At 43.5% G+C, this 15295-nt stretch overlaps 1 protein-coding gene across 3 annotated transcripts in view; it reads left to right on the plus strand.

Moving 5' to 3' along the window:
- The first annotated feature begins 2472 nt into the window (after positions 1 to 2472).
- The window catches only part of AGK (acylglycerol kinase), a 38568-nt gene continuing 25745 nt past the window's right edge, over positions 2473 to 15295 (plus strand). The window contains exons 1-3 of one of the 3 annotated variants that reach the window (XM_072872183.1): positions 2542 to 2672; positions 9999 to 10104; positions 12693 to 12732. Coding sequence is in view for 1 of the 3 variants with exons in the window: in XM_072872173.1 (XP_072728274.1) it covers positions 2563 to 2672; positions 12693 to 12732 (150 nt within the window). In the remaining 2 variants the exon portion in view is untranslated. Of the gene's footprint in view, positions 2673 to 9998; positions 10105 to 12692; positions 12733 to 15295 lie in introns of all 3 variants that reach the window. The other 2 variants (XM_072872173.1, XM_072872191.1) reach the window with 2 other exon arrangements.

Here is a 15295-nt window from a genome sequence, read left to right on the forward strand (position 1 = left end):
TACCTACTTCTATTGATGTGACATGCAGAAAACTAGGAGAGCTAAAAGAGAAGTAGCTGGTACATGCAGCAGCGTGGCAGGTGTGACTACCTTGAGGGTGATCAGATGGCCACAGCCAAAAACTAGGATGTACAAGTTTGTCAGGAGGGATTTCGGAATGGACGCTGCATCTAAGTAAAGCCAGGTAATGGGACAAGTGCACGATCTGTCGTTGTTGTCTGCAGTGTTTCTTTCTTCTAAGGGCAGTTCTCTTCAAAAAGCCCCATCTCTAAATCACCAGCCCAAATTCTCAGATAACATCACACAGTCCCAGAATGGTGGAGGTGGGACGGGACCTCTGGAGCTCATGCAGTCCAGCCACCCTGCTCAGAGCAGTGTCAAGTCCCTCTGCTAAGGATGTTGAAAGACAACTAGTATTTGAGCTAAAATTTCTCATTTATACTAACTCTGATGTGTTTTCACGCATATGAACTCAGGAAAATTTCCATTCAGCCATCTTAGAGACAGTCAGATCTTTCATACATTTAAGCATTTTTCTGACTGCTCTGAACATGTATTGGCATACTAAAGAGGCTTTATTTTAAAAATTCAAGCTTGTTTTGGAAGCATCGTTAATAAACATAACTGTACTCAGTAGACTTGGTTGTGAAATAGGAAGTTACAGATGCTTGTCAATTATTTGTGGCACCTCATGAGAATTATGAATTTGAAAAGTATTTATCAGCACACAATCTTTTCATAAGCTAAGGAAAGCAGGATGAGAGTACTAGTATCTGTTGCTATCGTTGCTGTTAGCAGTTGGTCACAGCACCTGAATCCTCACAAAAAGTAGGACACCACCAAAAAAAAAAAGTAGGGCATTTAATCACTCCACACCACCTGGAACATTCAGCAGCGCATCAAGTGCATGTACTCAGCACACTGAGATGCACTGGACAGATGAACCTAGAATATTGAAGTAGGACGTGATGGCTACTGGATGAGGGTGTGCCTGAAATATTCATCAGGAGCTGATCATTTAATGTTTTTCTTAGAAAAACAAACCCCAAATCTTCTACTCTACAAAATGAAGGGAAAAGAAAACCCAAAAGTAGGGAAACTAATCCATAGGGTTTAATCTGCTTCCCTTATCTCTAACAGCAGAGTGTCTTCTGGACCATCTTCTGCATCAACTTGATTTTTGCAGAACAGACTTTTGCATACCCAGAGTCCCAAATTTGGCCTCAAGCAGCCCCCTTATGTTACTACTCACATCCCATCCGGACATCATTAAGCAGAAGGATTTGGGGAAGCTTTTTACAGAAAAGCCATTTTATTGACTTTGAGAGTTTTGTAAATGTTCAGATTTTGCTGAAAATGGCATTTTACAAGAGGGAAAAAACATTCTGAGAAAAAAATTCTGTCCAGCCTTATGTTCATTACCCTGACCTGCTGGTCCCTGCCAGAACTGTGTCCTTGTTGTCCTGGGTCCGCAAGCCCAGGTCCCTGTCAAGAGGAGGGCAGTGGTCTACAAAAGCAGCGTTGCTTCCTCACACCTCTTATTTAGCCAATGGTTCATTTTGAATGGCCCGCCATCTGTCTTCCTTTCTCATAGGACAGGGTCCCTCTGAATATTAGCCACGCATGCCTCCACTCAGCACTTCTCTGACATCTCTGAGGCTGTTCATCTTTCAGGCGTCATGGGAAGCCACGGCCCGAGTTAATGCTAGAAGGGGCCACCACCACTAGATCGTCCCAAAGCTTTTCCCATCATGAGGTCAGGTCTTGCCATTTGGTCGTGTCTCTGCCTTTCCCCGGCAGGACGCTGGTGCTGTTCACGGCTGTCGGCAGCCTTGTGAGGATGGTCTGTTTTCCACGCGTGGCTGGAGACATTTCTCTTGGTGCACGTGGTCGTCCCGTTGGTGGGGCTTGAACAGCAAACCCCAGGTACTTCCTAGCCGACTTTTCTTCTAGATGAACCTTCAGAAATATTTTCTGGTTGTTTTTTGGGGGGTCCACCTTGGATATTTCTATCAGTGGGAAAAACCACCTGTTCACTCTTGTCCTTTGCTACGCAGAAAGTCTCCTGCTCCCCTTGCTCCTGGTGGTGGCTGGGCTTGCTGCCAAGAGCCCATGGCTACGGGTCGCCTCGCGGGCTGGAGGACGACCATGCAGCGAGGCTGCGAGGGCCGGGACACGGGTGGGTGTGAAAACACCTTTCCTCGGGATTTTTTTTGTTATTTTTTAAATTGAGGTAGGGTGCCTGGACGGCACCTGGGGGCACACAAGGCCCAAGGCGGGGGCACAATAACATGGATGGGGGATGAGATCTCGTCAGCCCCAGGCTCCATGCGCGGGGGGAAGGTTGAGCAGAACCAGCACGGCGGGGGCCGGGAGAGCCCCCCCAAAGCGAGGGCCGGAGCCCCGCCGGCACCGCCTGGCCTCCCCGCCGGGCCGGGAGGGCGTCGCTGCGCGGAACGCCGGTGCCGGGGGAGCCGTTTCCAGCCGAGCCGGGCTGGGCGGCGGCGCGTCGGTTCCCGCCGGCCCATCCTGAGCCGGGGCGGCCGGTTTGCCCCGGGCGGCATGGCCGGGGCGGTGAAAGTGCTGACGACGCTGAGGAATCACTGGAAGAAAACCACGTTCGGGGTCTGCTTGCTGAGCTGGGGCGGGAACTGGCTCTATGGGAAGCACTGGTAACTGCCGGCTGGGGCGGGCCGGGCCGCGGGGGCGGGAGAGCGGGGCCGCCGCCGCCCCGGCCTTGTACCCCTGGGCCTCCGCAAGCGACGGGCCCCGCACGGTGAGGGCATCGCTGCCGTGATCGCCTCGGATGCCCGGGCTGCCGGCTTTCTGCCTAAGGCAGTCTCTCCTCACGGCTGTTGAAATGGGGGGTCTCCCCTCGGAGGGGCTCCGGCGCCTTGGGGGGATGGCTCTCCCTCCCCCTCCACCAGCCATGCACTTAGGAAGGCTCAGTGCCTTTTTGTGACTTCCCACCTTGGCCTGGTTGTAAGTTTGGGGCTAGTTCAGGCGGCAGTTTTAACCAGAGGTGTTGTCAGGGTGCCTTGAATCATTCAGGGGCCGGTTAGAGAGGAGAAAGATTTCTCTCTTCTAACTTAAAAAAAACTGCCGTCAGCCAAGTGCGTGTCATCAGTTGCTTGCTTTTAGCCAGTACTGTAACGGTGAATGCAAGTGGAGGCCCTGCCTCTGCAAATGGTGCCACTGTTATCCCACAGGTGTGAGACCGTTTACTCGGTGTGCGAGACGCCAATATACACACAGGGCAGAGGTATTTTATTTCATGTCTGCGCAGAGGTGGGTGCTAGGTGGTAGCTCCACAAAGCTAGCACAAAGTTTGGTCATGCAGGTACAGTATTTATACAGTCTAGTTATACATATGCATAAGTAATTACACAAAGCAGTTTTCTATTGGTCTACATTTCTCTTATTTCAACTTAAAGCTACAGCGCTACTTTAATATTCTGCGCACGCTCAGAGGTGAGGGGTCTCTGCTTGGGCCAGGGTCTCCAGCTCGAGGGCTGTGGCTTTTAGTATTATAACGAGGATAGTTCGTGTGAGGGTGCTTCTTACCACACTTCTACTAGTTGTTTCAGATGGTTCCCAAAACATCTTAATTAGCTTACATATTTCTCCAGGATGTGCTTCCCTCCCAAGGACAGTAATTCTTGTTTAGACATTCCACTTTCCAGCCTGAATCCCCCTTATCAGCTTTACGTAAGCCTTGGCCTTCCACCAGCTCCTGATAGACTACACTGTTAGACTACACCACTGGTACCAGGCTGACGGGAAGCCACCTTCATGCACAGAAGGCAGCCATCACAGCATGGTGGTTGTGTGCCCCTGGGTTTTCCCACCTCCTTTTTTTCTTTTAGCAGTGCCACACACCTCATAAAAGATGCCAGATTTGTTTTGCATGAGCACTTGTGTCTGTCTTCAGGTGCAGCGCCGGCAGTGGCCACGTGCTGTGCCTCGCTGGTGCGTGTGCTTTGCTGTTGTCACCCACCTAGCTGGAAGGAGCCCGTACTGCTAACATAAGTCATACCTAGCAGGGTGTCATTTCCACTGTTTATCTGTGCAGCACATGTTCCTTATAGTAAGCAAAATCCTCCTTCACAATTTTTAAATAGCTAGGCTTATATTTTAATCCCTGTCCTTTAAGATTATGGTTAATACACTTGACTAAAATGCAAGTGTAGCCAAATTATTTTTTAAAATTGTTACTTTTGATGCTGCTGTTTATCCTGTCACTGTCTTAATGATGTTTTAATTGTTAAGTCATGATTTTAGCACTGTTCTTTTCTGCTTACATTAAAATGCTGCCAAAGCCTCGGTGGAAAACTTAGGAAAATTATTTAAAGGAAATATAATTTCATTTATTTATTTATTTATTTATTTATTTTTATATTTATAAATATTAATTTAATATTTATTTAAATAGAAATATAATTTATTTAAAATTATTTAATTTTTTATTTATAATAAAAAATAAATATTTGTGTTGTTTGTTATACTTTCCTTCTTTATTTCCTTTTGCCTAGGGACTTTTGTTTTGAATGGTACATCTGCTTTAGTTGCTTACTTGTTACCTGAAGCACTAAGGCTCGGTTGACTGCAGGGCAAGCAGCAAAAAAACTCTCCCTCCACACTTTTTTCCTTGTAATTGCTAATTGTAGAGCAGGCTGTGGTAAGATGGAGAATAACTGTGTGAAAGTGGTGGTAACAAGGTCACGGTTTCATGTGTATGCCTACATGGGCCAACACACAGAAGAGAAGTACACAGTATGTATAAGAAAGGCTGAGAGAGTTGGGATTGTTCAGCCTGGAGAAGAGAAGGCTCCAGGGAGACCTTATTGCCGCCTTGCAATACTTAAAGGGGGCTCATAAGAAAGATGGGGACAAACTTTTTAGTAGGGCCTGTTGTGATAGGACAAGGGGTAATGGTTTTAAACTAAAAGAGAGTAGATTCAGACTAGATATAAGGAATAATTTTTTTAAAATGAGGGTGATGAAACACTGGAACAGGTTGTCCAGAGAGATGGTAGATGCCCCATCCCTGGAAACATTCAAGGTCAGACTGGATGGGGCCCTGAGCAACCTGATCTAGTTGAAGATGTCCCTGCTCCTTGCAGGGGGTTGGACTAGATGGCCTTTAAGGGTCCCTTCCAACCCAAACTGTTCTGTGATTCTATACTGCAGTGTTGTAAGCAGAAGTATTTGTGCTAAACAGGTTGGGGGTTTTTTTGATGCCTTCATGTAATGTCAATGGATCCTTGAGCTTACATTCCACTCTTCCCTCTGACGACTTGAACTTTGAATTCAGATAAAATAGTGACATGTAAACAATTAATTATTTAAAGTTCTATCATTCTAGATACTTCTTAGCCAAAAGACTAAACTTCATGTACAAAACGAGGAGGAAGAAATTGCTCAGTGGCATTCATATGAGGGGCTGGCTGGCGGGGCAGAGCAGCCTGTGACCTTCCCAGGTACCCTGCTGATGTAAGTGGCCTCTTCACTGGTCTTCTGTTGCCACAGATACTAATGACAGCAAAGTGCACGTCAGGCCTGGGTACTATAGAGAGCTACTGAAATAGAGCATTAAGAAAAAGACTAAATCTGCTCCTTGTGCACATGAAGAGTGGGCACTTGAGGAGGCCTAGGAGCAGCATCGGACACAACCAGTCTCCCCTTTATGTCTGTGGTTTCTGGGAATTCATGTGCCTGTGTACTGTTGGTTTCAGCTGTATTCGTTTCCTGTGCAGTACCTGTGAAAACATGTTAAACATGAAGCATACCATAGATGATAGAGTAGTGAATAAGGAGGAAAATATGAAAGGCAGACAGAAAGGGAACTTTTGGTGTCTAAATTTCAGTGTTCAGAGGTTATTTGCACCGAGTGTAGGCATGGTAGTTTAACCCAGATGATGTAGTGGAGAACAAAAATGTTTACCCATCCCATTCTTCAATCTCTCCTTTTATCTGTAAGGGAAGATACAGCATTTCCTTACCAGACATTGGAAATGCAAGGTAGGAAACCCTGTGATGAAAAACAGCTCTGTGTGACTTTGACGTAGACTGAAGCACAGCTGTAAAGTACTACTTTCAGAGATTTAAATACTGTTTGGAAAAAGTGACAACCGTTTAGCCATTTCTTGATCTCTGTGGAGGATTGTTTTAGCCAGGGAATAGAAAAACGAGGAGTGACAGAAGAACCTGATGGCAAGAGTGTAAAAATTCAAAGGTGGTCTCAGCAGCTCTTTCGTGGTACTCTGTGCACAGTGAAGGCCTTACCTTGTGGCTGCTGGACAGCAGGGAATAGGCCAGATCCCTCTCTGCAGCTTCTGTTTTGCCTCCAAATGTGGTAATGGCTTTTGGTGGGTTTTTTCATACATTCTCTCTCCCCAGTATTTTTGTTTATGTACCAGTTATGCGGGGGAGCATGAGAGGTGCCTTTCACCCCATGCACAAAGTGCTGCAGGCAACACTTGAAGAGGTTAATGAGGGCTGTGTTGGTGGTGAGACTTGCTGTTATCGACATCAGGGGCTAAATTACTATGCATGAGGCATACTTGACTAGACTTATATTTGCCCTTTTAGAACACATTAAAGGTTTAGTGAAGTCTTGTGCTTTGGTTTCTGGCATCACTGGAGTTTCTGACGAAGGGGCTTGCTTTAGCACAGCATCAGTTCAGATTAGCCTCTGACTTCTTGGAATTAGTTGTCTGAGATGTTGCTCATTTATTTGCAGCTGAAGAAAGTTTGGGGGTTTTTTCCCATCCTGCATCCCTCTTCTTCGCTTTTGCATCATTGTGGATTTTCTAAGATATTTGTCTTGCAAGGAGAAGATAATTCGCTTTTTTGACTTCTCAAGGTTCATTCTTCTTTTGGATGCAGAGGCTATGATGCCTGCATTAAGTGGAGCCATTGTAAATAAAAATCTGTCCTGCTAATAAATGGCAACTCTTCTATAGTCAGTGTCTATGTGCCCATAGGGACAGAAGAGCTCTGGAGTACTTCCTTAGGACTTTGGAGGATGCTACATGGACAAATATGGACAAGAAGAATCTTACCTTTTCCAGAGTTGTCCCCTGTGCCTCTTCCCTGCCTGGAAGTGGACCCAGGTGTCCCCGTCCTGCACCCTGCAGACTGTGCTGTGGGATCTGATGTGGACGCCCTTGTGGCCCATAGGCTGTAGAGGAAAGAGGGGCATTGGAGTGTAATGGTTCATCGCCAAGTTAGTCTAAAGGTTGTGGATGACGATAACTGTAAAGGTCGAGGAGCTGCTTAGCCCAGTCTTGTATGATACTTTCTTCATGCAGCATTTGGTTTCTGGATCAGTGTGTTAGCCTTTAATCTTTGGAGGTGTTTGTTCAAATATTGACTGATTTAACAGTAAGGGGGTTTTGGATGAAAGGGAAGAGTGAAGAGGAAACCTTGTGCTGATGCCCCATCCCCATTTGTGATTCAGCCCTTCTAAGTATGTAATATAACAGAAGGTGCCTCTTCAAAAGAGACATAGATCGGGAGGTGGCAAAGGTTTTTCATTTGTAAAATGATAGACATTATGTCTGGTTGAACTACTGTTAACTAAAACCCTATTGCTATTCTTACAAAACTTTAGTGAGCCTTGAAATTCCTTTGTTTCTCATAAAAGAATGTTTTCAAAATCTGTTGTCTTAAATTTGGGATAGCAAATACTCCTGTAATATTGGAGAATTAAGAAGAGCACTCAATGTTGTCACATATAAGTTGTCTCCCTTTAATTTCTCTGGATTGCATGAATTTATGTATTAGCATAATTTTAATCTATAGTATATCATACTTACAGATATGAGGGACACTGAATTTAATGTACTAGATCAAAGCTTAGAGGGTATGGAGGTTGTCAGATACATGCTCATACACAGTAGCGTACTTCTGTTTAACATATGCGCATGAGGTTGATTACAGATAGTAAAGATACCATATGATTGTTTTAAAATTTCCGACAAGTTTGGAAGCCTCTCTCACCTTTATGTCCTGGGTCACCTCTCCTGAATCGAGCTGCTGCTGTTCTTTATATGTCCAGGTGGTGCAGTGAGTCACAAGCTATGTCAAATCAGCAGAAATTTAATCTCTGCCATAATGGACATCAGCTTAACTGATTGTCAGATTTGGCCAGACTGTTACAGTGGTGTCAGTGGGTAAGTGATTATCACTTTGTCAGGTCGGGGACTGTTTATGTTGTACTGAGGCAGTGGACTCCTCAGATACTTGGTTTTACTCTGTATATGTTATTGACTTTCTCTGTAGAAAATGCTGGCAACGCATCTGGGCCTTTGACCGCTTGCCAGTAATCTGAGTGTTATTGTTATCTATAATTTGAATGTTAGTCTCTGCGTGTTTGCCAACTGATAACTCACTTTGTCACCTTTCTGCATACACTTCCTGAGTGGCTGACTTTATTTCATCAAAACTTTGTCAGAAGAACTGAGTATAAATTCTGAGTCTTGGGTAAAGCTGATGCAAACTAAGATTTGTCTTTCATGCCCTTCCAAAGCCAAGCTGGAAATAAATGCTAATATCCAGCAAAAAGGATGCTGTGCTCTTGCTGTATTGGAAGCAGCCAAAAAGCTCTCTGCTAAGATAAAATCTCTTTTAGGAATTCCGTTACAGCTCTTGAGGACTGATCCTATGTGCACAGCTTTGGTCAAGTTTCCCCTCACAAAACTCTTGTGTTTTGATGCAGATACTGAACTGGAGAGTTTTTAGGCGTCTTCTTGCTTGAATGTACTTAATAGTCTTAGATTTAATGCTGGTAACCCTTTTTGAAATGGGATCTCAGACCTGAGCTTCTTTATACTTTTGTAGTATGGTCACTTTTAAGGGAGTTGCTTTGGTTGGCTCTAAGATGAAGGCTTACCCTTGCCGCAGCTGTGGGCCTCAAACAGCTTCTTTGGTTCAAGTTTGCTGTCTTCTCCTTGTTGAGTTCATTGCTGCCCTGGCTGACCTTTCATTGTGGGAACCAACCTCTCATCGTGGGAACCGTCCTTTCAGCCCTGACCTCTGCTGGCACTTGGGCAGAGGGTGCAGTCTCAGCTGGAGGACCATACGTACTACGTTGCGTGGATCTGTGTGCTTATATGTAAGAGTGTGAATTCCCTATTCTAGCTGAAAATGCTTAGGGCAGGAGCAGTCCTGCGCCAGAGATGTTGCAGACAAATCAGAACAGCCTGTGTTCAAGCAGGTCGTACAGATGTTGTGCTCTTCTCACAGCCCGGTGTGTTCTGGCAGCCTGACATGGCTGGTGCATGGTGAGCTCTGGACAGTTGCTCTTCCTTTCTTTCTGCGTTGGTTCCTTGCTTTGGCGTAAGCCTGCTCTGTTCTCCGAAGAGTCTGTGCTGCGGTGGCTGCCGGCCTTGCAGGATTGACTGATATCTTTGTCAAACCAGTCAAAGTTCTGTCCGTGGGTTCAGCTTAGGACATTGTCTTTCTTCCATACCCCACTGCCACTGCTCATTCCTTTCTGTCTCCCAGTTTTTTACTGCTTAAGCAAGTTGGCCCAGTTGTAAGCTGTGTGATGCTTAATTCTCACAGTGGGAAGGCAGCCCTGGGTTGGCCAGCAGATGCAATACTGCACGTCACTTTTGCTTTAAGGCCTGAGTTGTGTCCATGAGCCCTTAGGGGAAACATAAAATAAAAATTGATTTTTAGTTTGCTGTGGATATGGTGCAAGGCAGAAGAAATCTCTGTGTGTTCTTTAAGGCAGTGCAGCAATTTCCCTCAGCCTCCACCTGCTCATGTTGGAGTGTCGTTGAAAAGGCTTTGTTACTACGTAATGTTAGTCAATAATGTACAAAAAATCAACAAAATCTTATGTTTATTGTTAAAGTCTCTTCTTCTCTGGGAGCTGGTACGCAGCCATATTTTGATAATCTAATAGGTACCGAGACAGAAGACTTTGTTACCTTTTTGCTATTTTTAAAATTTTTCTAACTGTATTTATTAATTGGTATGACCCACAGAGGACTTCCAGACCCACTTGTGGTACTTTAGGTGAGCCATATGAGATGAGTAAAGGCAAGAGCTGTGATACAGGAGGAGGACTGCTGTTCTCACAGATACAACCCTGTGAGTGCACTTGTGCTTTTTTTTCTTAAGTGTGAATATATTTAAGTGTTGACATAACATTTTAAGGAAATAAAAATTTTCCTGTTACCTGGCATCTTTGAGCCAAACTTGGGACATCTTTAAGCCAAACTCAGATGACTTTGAAATATATGTCCTAGTTGAATCAGTGGGAATCCTATGAGTATGGCTGAGATAGCATGGGATTCTGGGTGCTCTGCTGCTGGGGAGGTGAGACAAATCACCTATAAATTACTGGACAGTAAATGGTTCCCCTGGTCTCAGAACCTAAACCTTTCCTTTGACACCAAAATGATATGTGTCAGAGTACACTTCTGTTTCTGTAAGAGCTTCAATGCAGGAGAAAATAAGCTTAAATGTTGACATCTAAACTGTCAAGCCTAATTTTTATGGTTAAGACTCTGTTGAGCTGAATCAAGCTTGCATCCTTGACAGTTGTTTTGAGGGTCTTTGGAGGTTGGGACAGAGAGCACAGTATCTTTTTGCTTGCATTTGAAAAGTTGTGCTGGACTCCATTTCAAAGGCGATTAACACTGCAGCATAAGGTTGCGGGCACCAGGAAAACATACTGGCTGACGATGTGACACCGCTTGACTTCTGAACAAAATAGCATCAATGTGACGTAAACGGATAACATGGATTTGACTAGAATTTGTTAATAAGGTTAGGACAGTAATTCTCAAATGCATCAACTGTGCAGCCATCATTTGATGGTGGGGTTTTCTTGATATCCCATAATATTTCAACTTTACATATTGAAATCACAATTGCTTTGTGTTTGCTCTGGCCACACATAGTCACAGAGGGGGAAAAAAGTCCCTGTATGAGGGCTTGTGCCCTCAGCAGCGCAGTGTGGACTTAGCCTGTCATGCTGTCTTGATTGAACTGGAGTTAGCTGTGACAATGTTGTTTAGCTCGGAACGCTAACCTTTTCAGAGACAGTTATTTTAAGTAGTGCACTTTCATTATATTACTGCAATCAAAAACAAGTCTGTCGCTCCTCTAAGTAGTATTTCAGGTGCTTAATACAAATTACTTATTCCTTAGGTTTTAAGGAGCAAACATGACAGTTAAAAGCATGCCTCTGAGGAAAATTTTTTATACGTTCCAGTTACTTGTTATCCTGGTGAGGTATTATTCATGTATTTTCTTTTTCCATGCTTGAATTCTTCCTTTGTCTTTTTATTATTAGCAGGAATAAATCTGTGGCTTTTTTGCTGTAGAGTTATTTTCTCAGAACCCAACTTTATATCTCACCTGAAGTCACCCTACTTCTCCTTTTATGGCATTGCAGCACCTTTTGATGGTGCCAAAAAGAGCAGCTTACATAGCTCCAGTGACAGATAAATACCGTAAACTCATGGAATTGAATAGATTTCACTCGTGTTTGGGTCCAGAGGTCTGAGCAAGGCCTTGCCTTCTCTTCTGCCATTTCCATTGCAGGATTTGGCCTGGTGAGACACACTTTGTGGCAGGAGTGTGCTGCTTTCCTAGTCAATCGTGTTTCATGGTCGGCCTTGAATCCCTTTAACTGGTGTAGTGTATTCATTTTGGTATGCTGACTATAACTGGGGTTTTTTTTGTACTTGATATTTTTGAGACAATAATATACTGTCTTGCCAGGTATTGGCAAGGGCAAGCTGAAGGAGTGTTTTGATTTTAGCAGAGAGGGGGAGTGTCTGGTATCTAGAGGACAGGTGAGACTTCGGGCACTGCAGAACAGGACTCCCTGTTTTGTCTGCAAGGACCAATAGGGCATTTTTTGGTCTGGGGAAGAACAGAATTTTGTTCCTCAGTAGCTCTGTCTCCAGTTTGCTTGCCCAACTATAGCCTGCTTGCCACCTTGCTCATGCTGTCTGTCACCAATGACAAGCACAAGGATTAGTCTGGAATTTATTTCTGAAATGACTATCAGTGACATATCTAATACCAATATTTTCTTCTTTGTTTTTAAACTTCACTTAGGTGAGTTGAGTGATTTTCACCTCTCAAAGTTACTGCTTTAGGCCATGCTCAGACCTAGGTGGGTGGTAGGTGCTGCATTAGCATGTGTTTGGCTTACGAACTGATGGAGAGGGGAGTTCACAATTATAATACACAAAGATTTAAGTCCATGGAAGCTACACTTAAGTCTACTCTAAATCCCTTCTATACTGCCTGAATGGTAAGTCCCTTCAGTGTAAATAACAGGCAGTATTAACATTGAAAAAACCCACACCTTACATCTGGAATACAGTAATGTGGCAATTTAAAAATAAATCACAGTTATACAGTGTCTCATAGCTTATGTAATCTCAGCACGCTTGGCATCCTGGTCTTTGTTTTCTGCTTTTCTTTACTATAGAAAGGGTGTTCGTGTGCACATGCAGAAAAAAATTATGCATGTGTGCTTAAATGGGTGTGTTTCATCCTTAAAATGTGTTAAATAGGTCTTAAATAATCTGTATTTTTTTATTTTAGTGCTGTCAAAGTGTGTGTAAAAAGGGTATGTACCTACATTTTAAAAATGAACAAATTGTTTTAAACTTACACAACCTAATGTCCACTCTCTTTTCTGTCTTACCTAATAGCGATAACCTGCTACGAAGAGCTGCATGCCAAGAAGCCCAGGTAATACCATTTAAAGTGATAAAATTAGATTAAAATCTCCCTCTTATCTTGGTTGTGCAGGGCTCCTGAGATTTTCCCAGCAGGACCTCTCTACGTGACAAGCCTTATAATGATGCCTTCTGTGTTCTTTTGCTAAAGTGCCAAAGGGCGGACGAGGCCTCCAGCCTGCAGCTGGGGTACTGTACCTTTCGTGCCCTGACTGCTGTTGCAATGGATGGTGCAGTGTTATCGTTGCGGTAATCTTAGTTACTGCTGTAGCTACCCAGACCTCCATTTCTGCAGGTGTAATTACTCCGTGTCCGTAAAGGTCTGGTGGGAAGATGATTTGTTGATAAGACAGGAAACTGAAATCTCAGATCCACCACAACGGGTGTAGTCGGGCAGAAGCACTGCAAACTGCTTCATGTTAGTGCTTGGCTGGAGAGACCTTGCCCTTGTCTATTTGAGCCTGAGTGCCTTTATCAAGAATACTAAGTGTGATGACTGACCTAGCGTTTTTGAGACCCATCTACTGGGAATTTAATGGAGACAACCCATTTGCTGATCACTGACAAGAAAGCTGGTATTCAGAGAGAAAGGGGTAGTTACTGTCTGAGTACATTGACTATTGCATTTTGTAGTTATTGGTCTGCATGGGCAGCTATGAGCAAATTCCCATACTGCAGTATTCCCATAAAGAAATCTTGTCCTTAATAAGCAGTCTTTCATGGGCACTTTCAAGTGCTGTTGCCCATGGATTACATCACTGTACAGGTACTGCTTACTGGCTCTGATTACCTCGGTGGTGTGGTGTAGGATTTTAAGAGTCTTTTTATCTCCCACAAATAAAGTTTATTCTAAACCTGCTTTTCTATGCCAGATCTTAAAGATTTTGCAGGGTGTAACACTGCTCCCATGATTGCTGTGTAGTGGGGCCTGAGAAGAATGGTGAAAATTATTTTTCTCATTAAAGAACTTTCCTTGAGATTACTCTGCTTCTGTGGTGCACCTGAATAATCCCAATTTTAGCCTGCCTGCTGTTGAGGGAAAGATATTCACAGTTCACAGCACCTTGATTTGGGCAATGGAACTTCATGCCAGAATAGATGTAAGGGAGCTCAGGTCTCATGAAAGAATAAGAAAAATCTTTCCCTGAAAATACTGCTTTCATAAATCATACTTATAGCTTCAGAGTCAAATGCATTTCCAACTCATAGTATCAGTTCTTCTTGATTTTTATGTTTTCAATATTAATTTTACTGCATAAAAACAAAGTGACAGGTTTTTTATATTGCCAAAAATAGCAGTTAATACCTCAGTATTTGAAGCATGCTGACCAAATTAAAAAATTTTTTTAAAAGGCACTGATGAAATGATATATAAGGAGAAGTTAAAAGACCTAAGTGTGTATGCTGTCAAAAAGGTGTAACTGCTAAGGAAAGACTGGTACAAGAAGATAGTTCTGTTGTGGAAATTCTGACTTTTCCTGTTTCTTAATTCCAGTTGTTAAGTGATGGGATCTATTCCATTATTGCTTATTCTTGTAAATGAAAGTGCAAAAGTTACTGTCAATAGAGCTTCCTACAATTTCAGTGGTTAAAGCCTGGAAACATATCCTGCAGAAGACTCCTGCATTAGAAAGGAGTGAACCAGAAAGCCTAGTAATCAATCCTTGCTGTAGTTTCCATTCTTGCTGATGTGTCAGTGCCAAATACTGCTTGAAAACACACAGCAATACAGCAGTAAGGCATTAAATGTCTGGTGTGTTCTTCAGAATAACAACAATCTGTAATTGTTTGAAAAATGCTACTTGCATTTATAGTGCTGTATAAGCATTGGGAAAAAATAGAAGCAGACTCACCCAAGAAAGAGTTTAGTCTGAGTGAAGTGGGGGGTTTCCCTATTATTTCTACATCAGATTTTTAAGTTTTTAAGCCTGTTACAATACCAAATTGATGAAGCGCCCACCCTCCTGCCAAAGTATCCACTACAGCCGTATTTCATGCAAAGACTCCACCATACATGTCTGAATTTAAATATCAGTTTATGATGACAGCCTTGGGGTGGCAAATGATCATAGAAGGATTCTATAATAAAGAATCCATTTATCATATTTTAAACCTTTTACCCCTTCTTCTCTGGAATAAGTCAGCGTTAGCTGGCTGTGGACTTCCTTTGCAGATGTTGTTGTGCTGATTCACCTTCTTGTTACTGAACTCTGGGCATGTTAAAGAGGATGCATTTAGCTGGCAAACAGTTTGCTCTGTGTGTCCTGGTTTCGGCTGGGATAGAGTTAATTTTCTTCCTAGTAGCTGGTATAGTGCTGTGTTTTGGATTTAGTATGAGAATTATGTTGATAACATACTGATGTTTTAGTTGTTGCTGAGCAGTGCTTACAGTAGTCAAGGACTTTTCAGCTTCCCATGGTCTGCCAGGTGCACAAGAAGCTGGGAGGGGGCATAGCCAAACTGGCCAAAGGGCTAATTCCATACCATATGACATCATGCTCAGTATATAAACTGCAGGGAGCAGGCTGGGGGGAACGATCGCTGCTTGGGGACTGGCTGGGCGTCAGTCAGTGAGT

This window comes from Ciconia boyciana, chromosome 1, assembly GCF_034638445.1.
Source record: "Ciconia boyciana chromosome 1, ASM3463844v1, whole genome shotgun sequence".
NCBI classification, from domain to species: Eukaryota; Metazoa; Chordata; class Aves; order Ciconiiformes; family Ciconiidae; genus Ciconia; species Ciconia boyciana.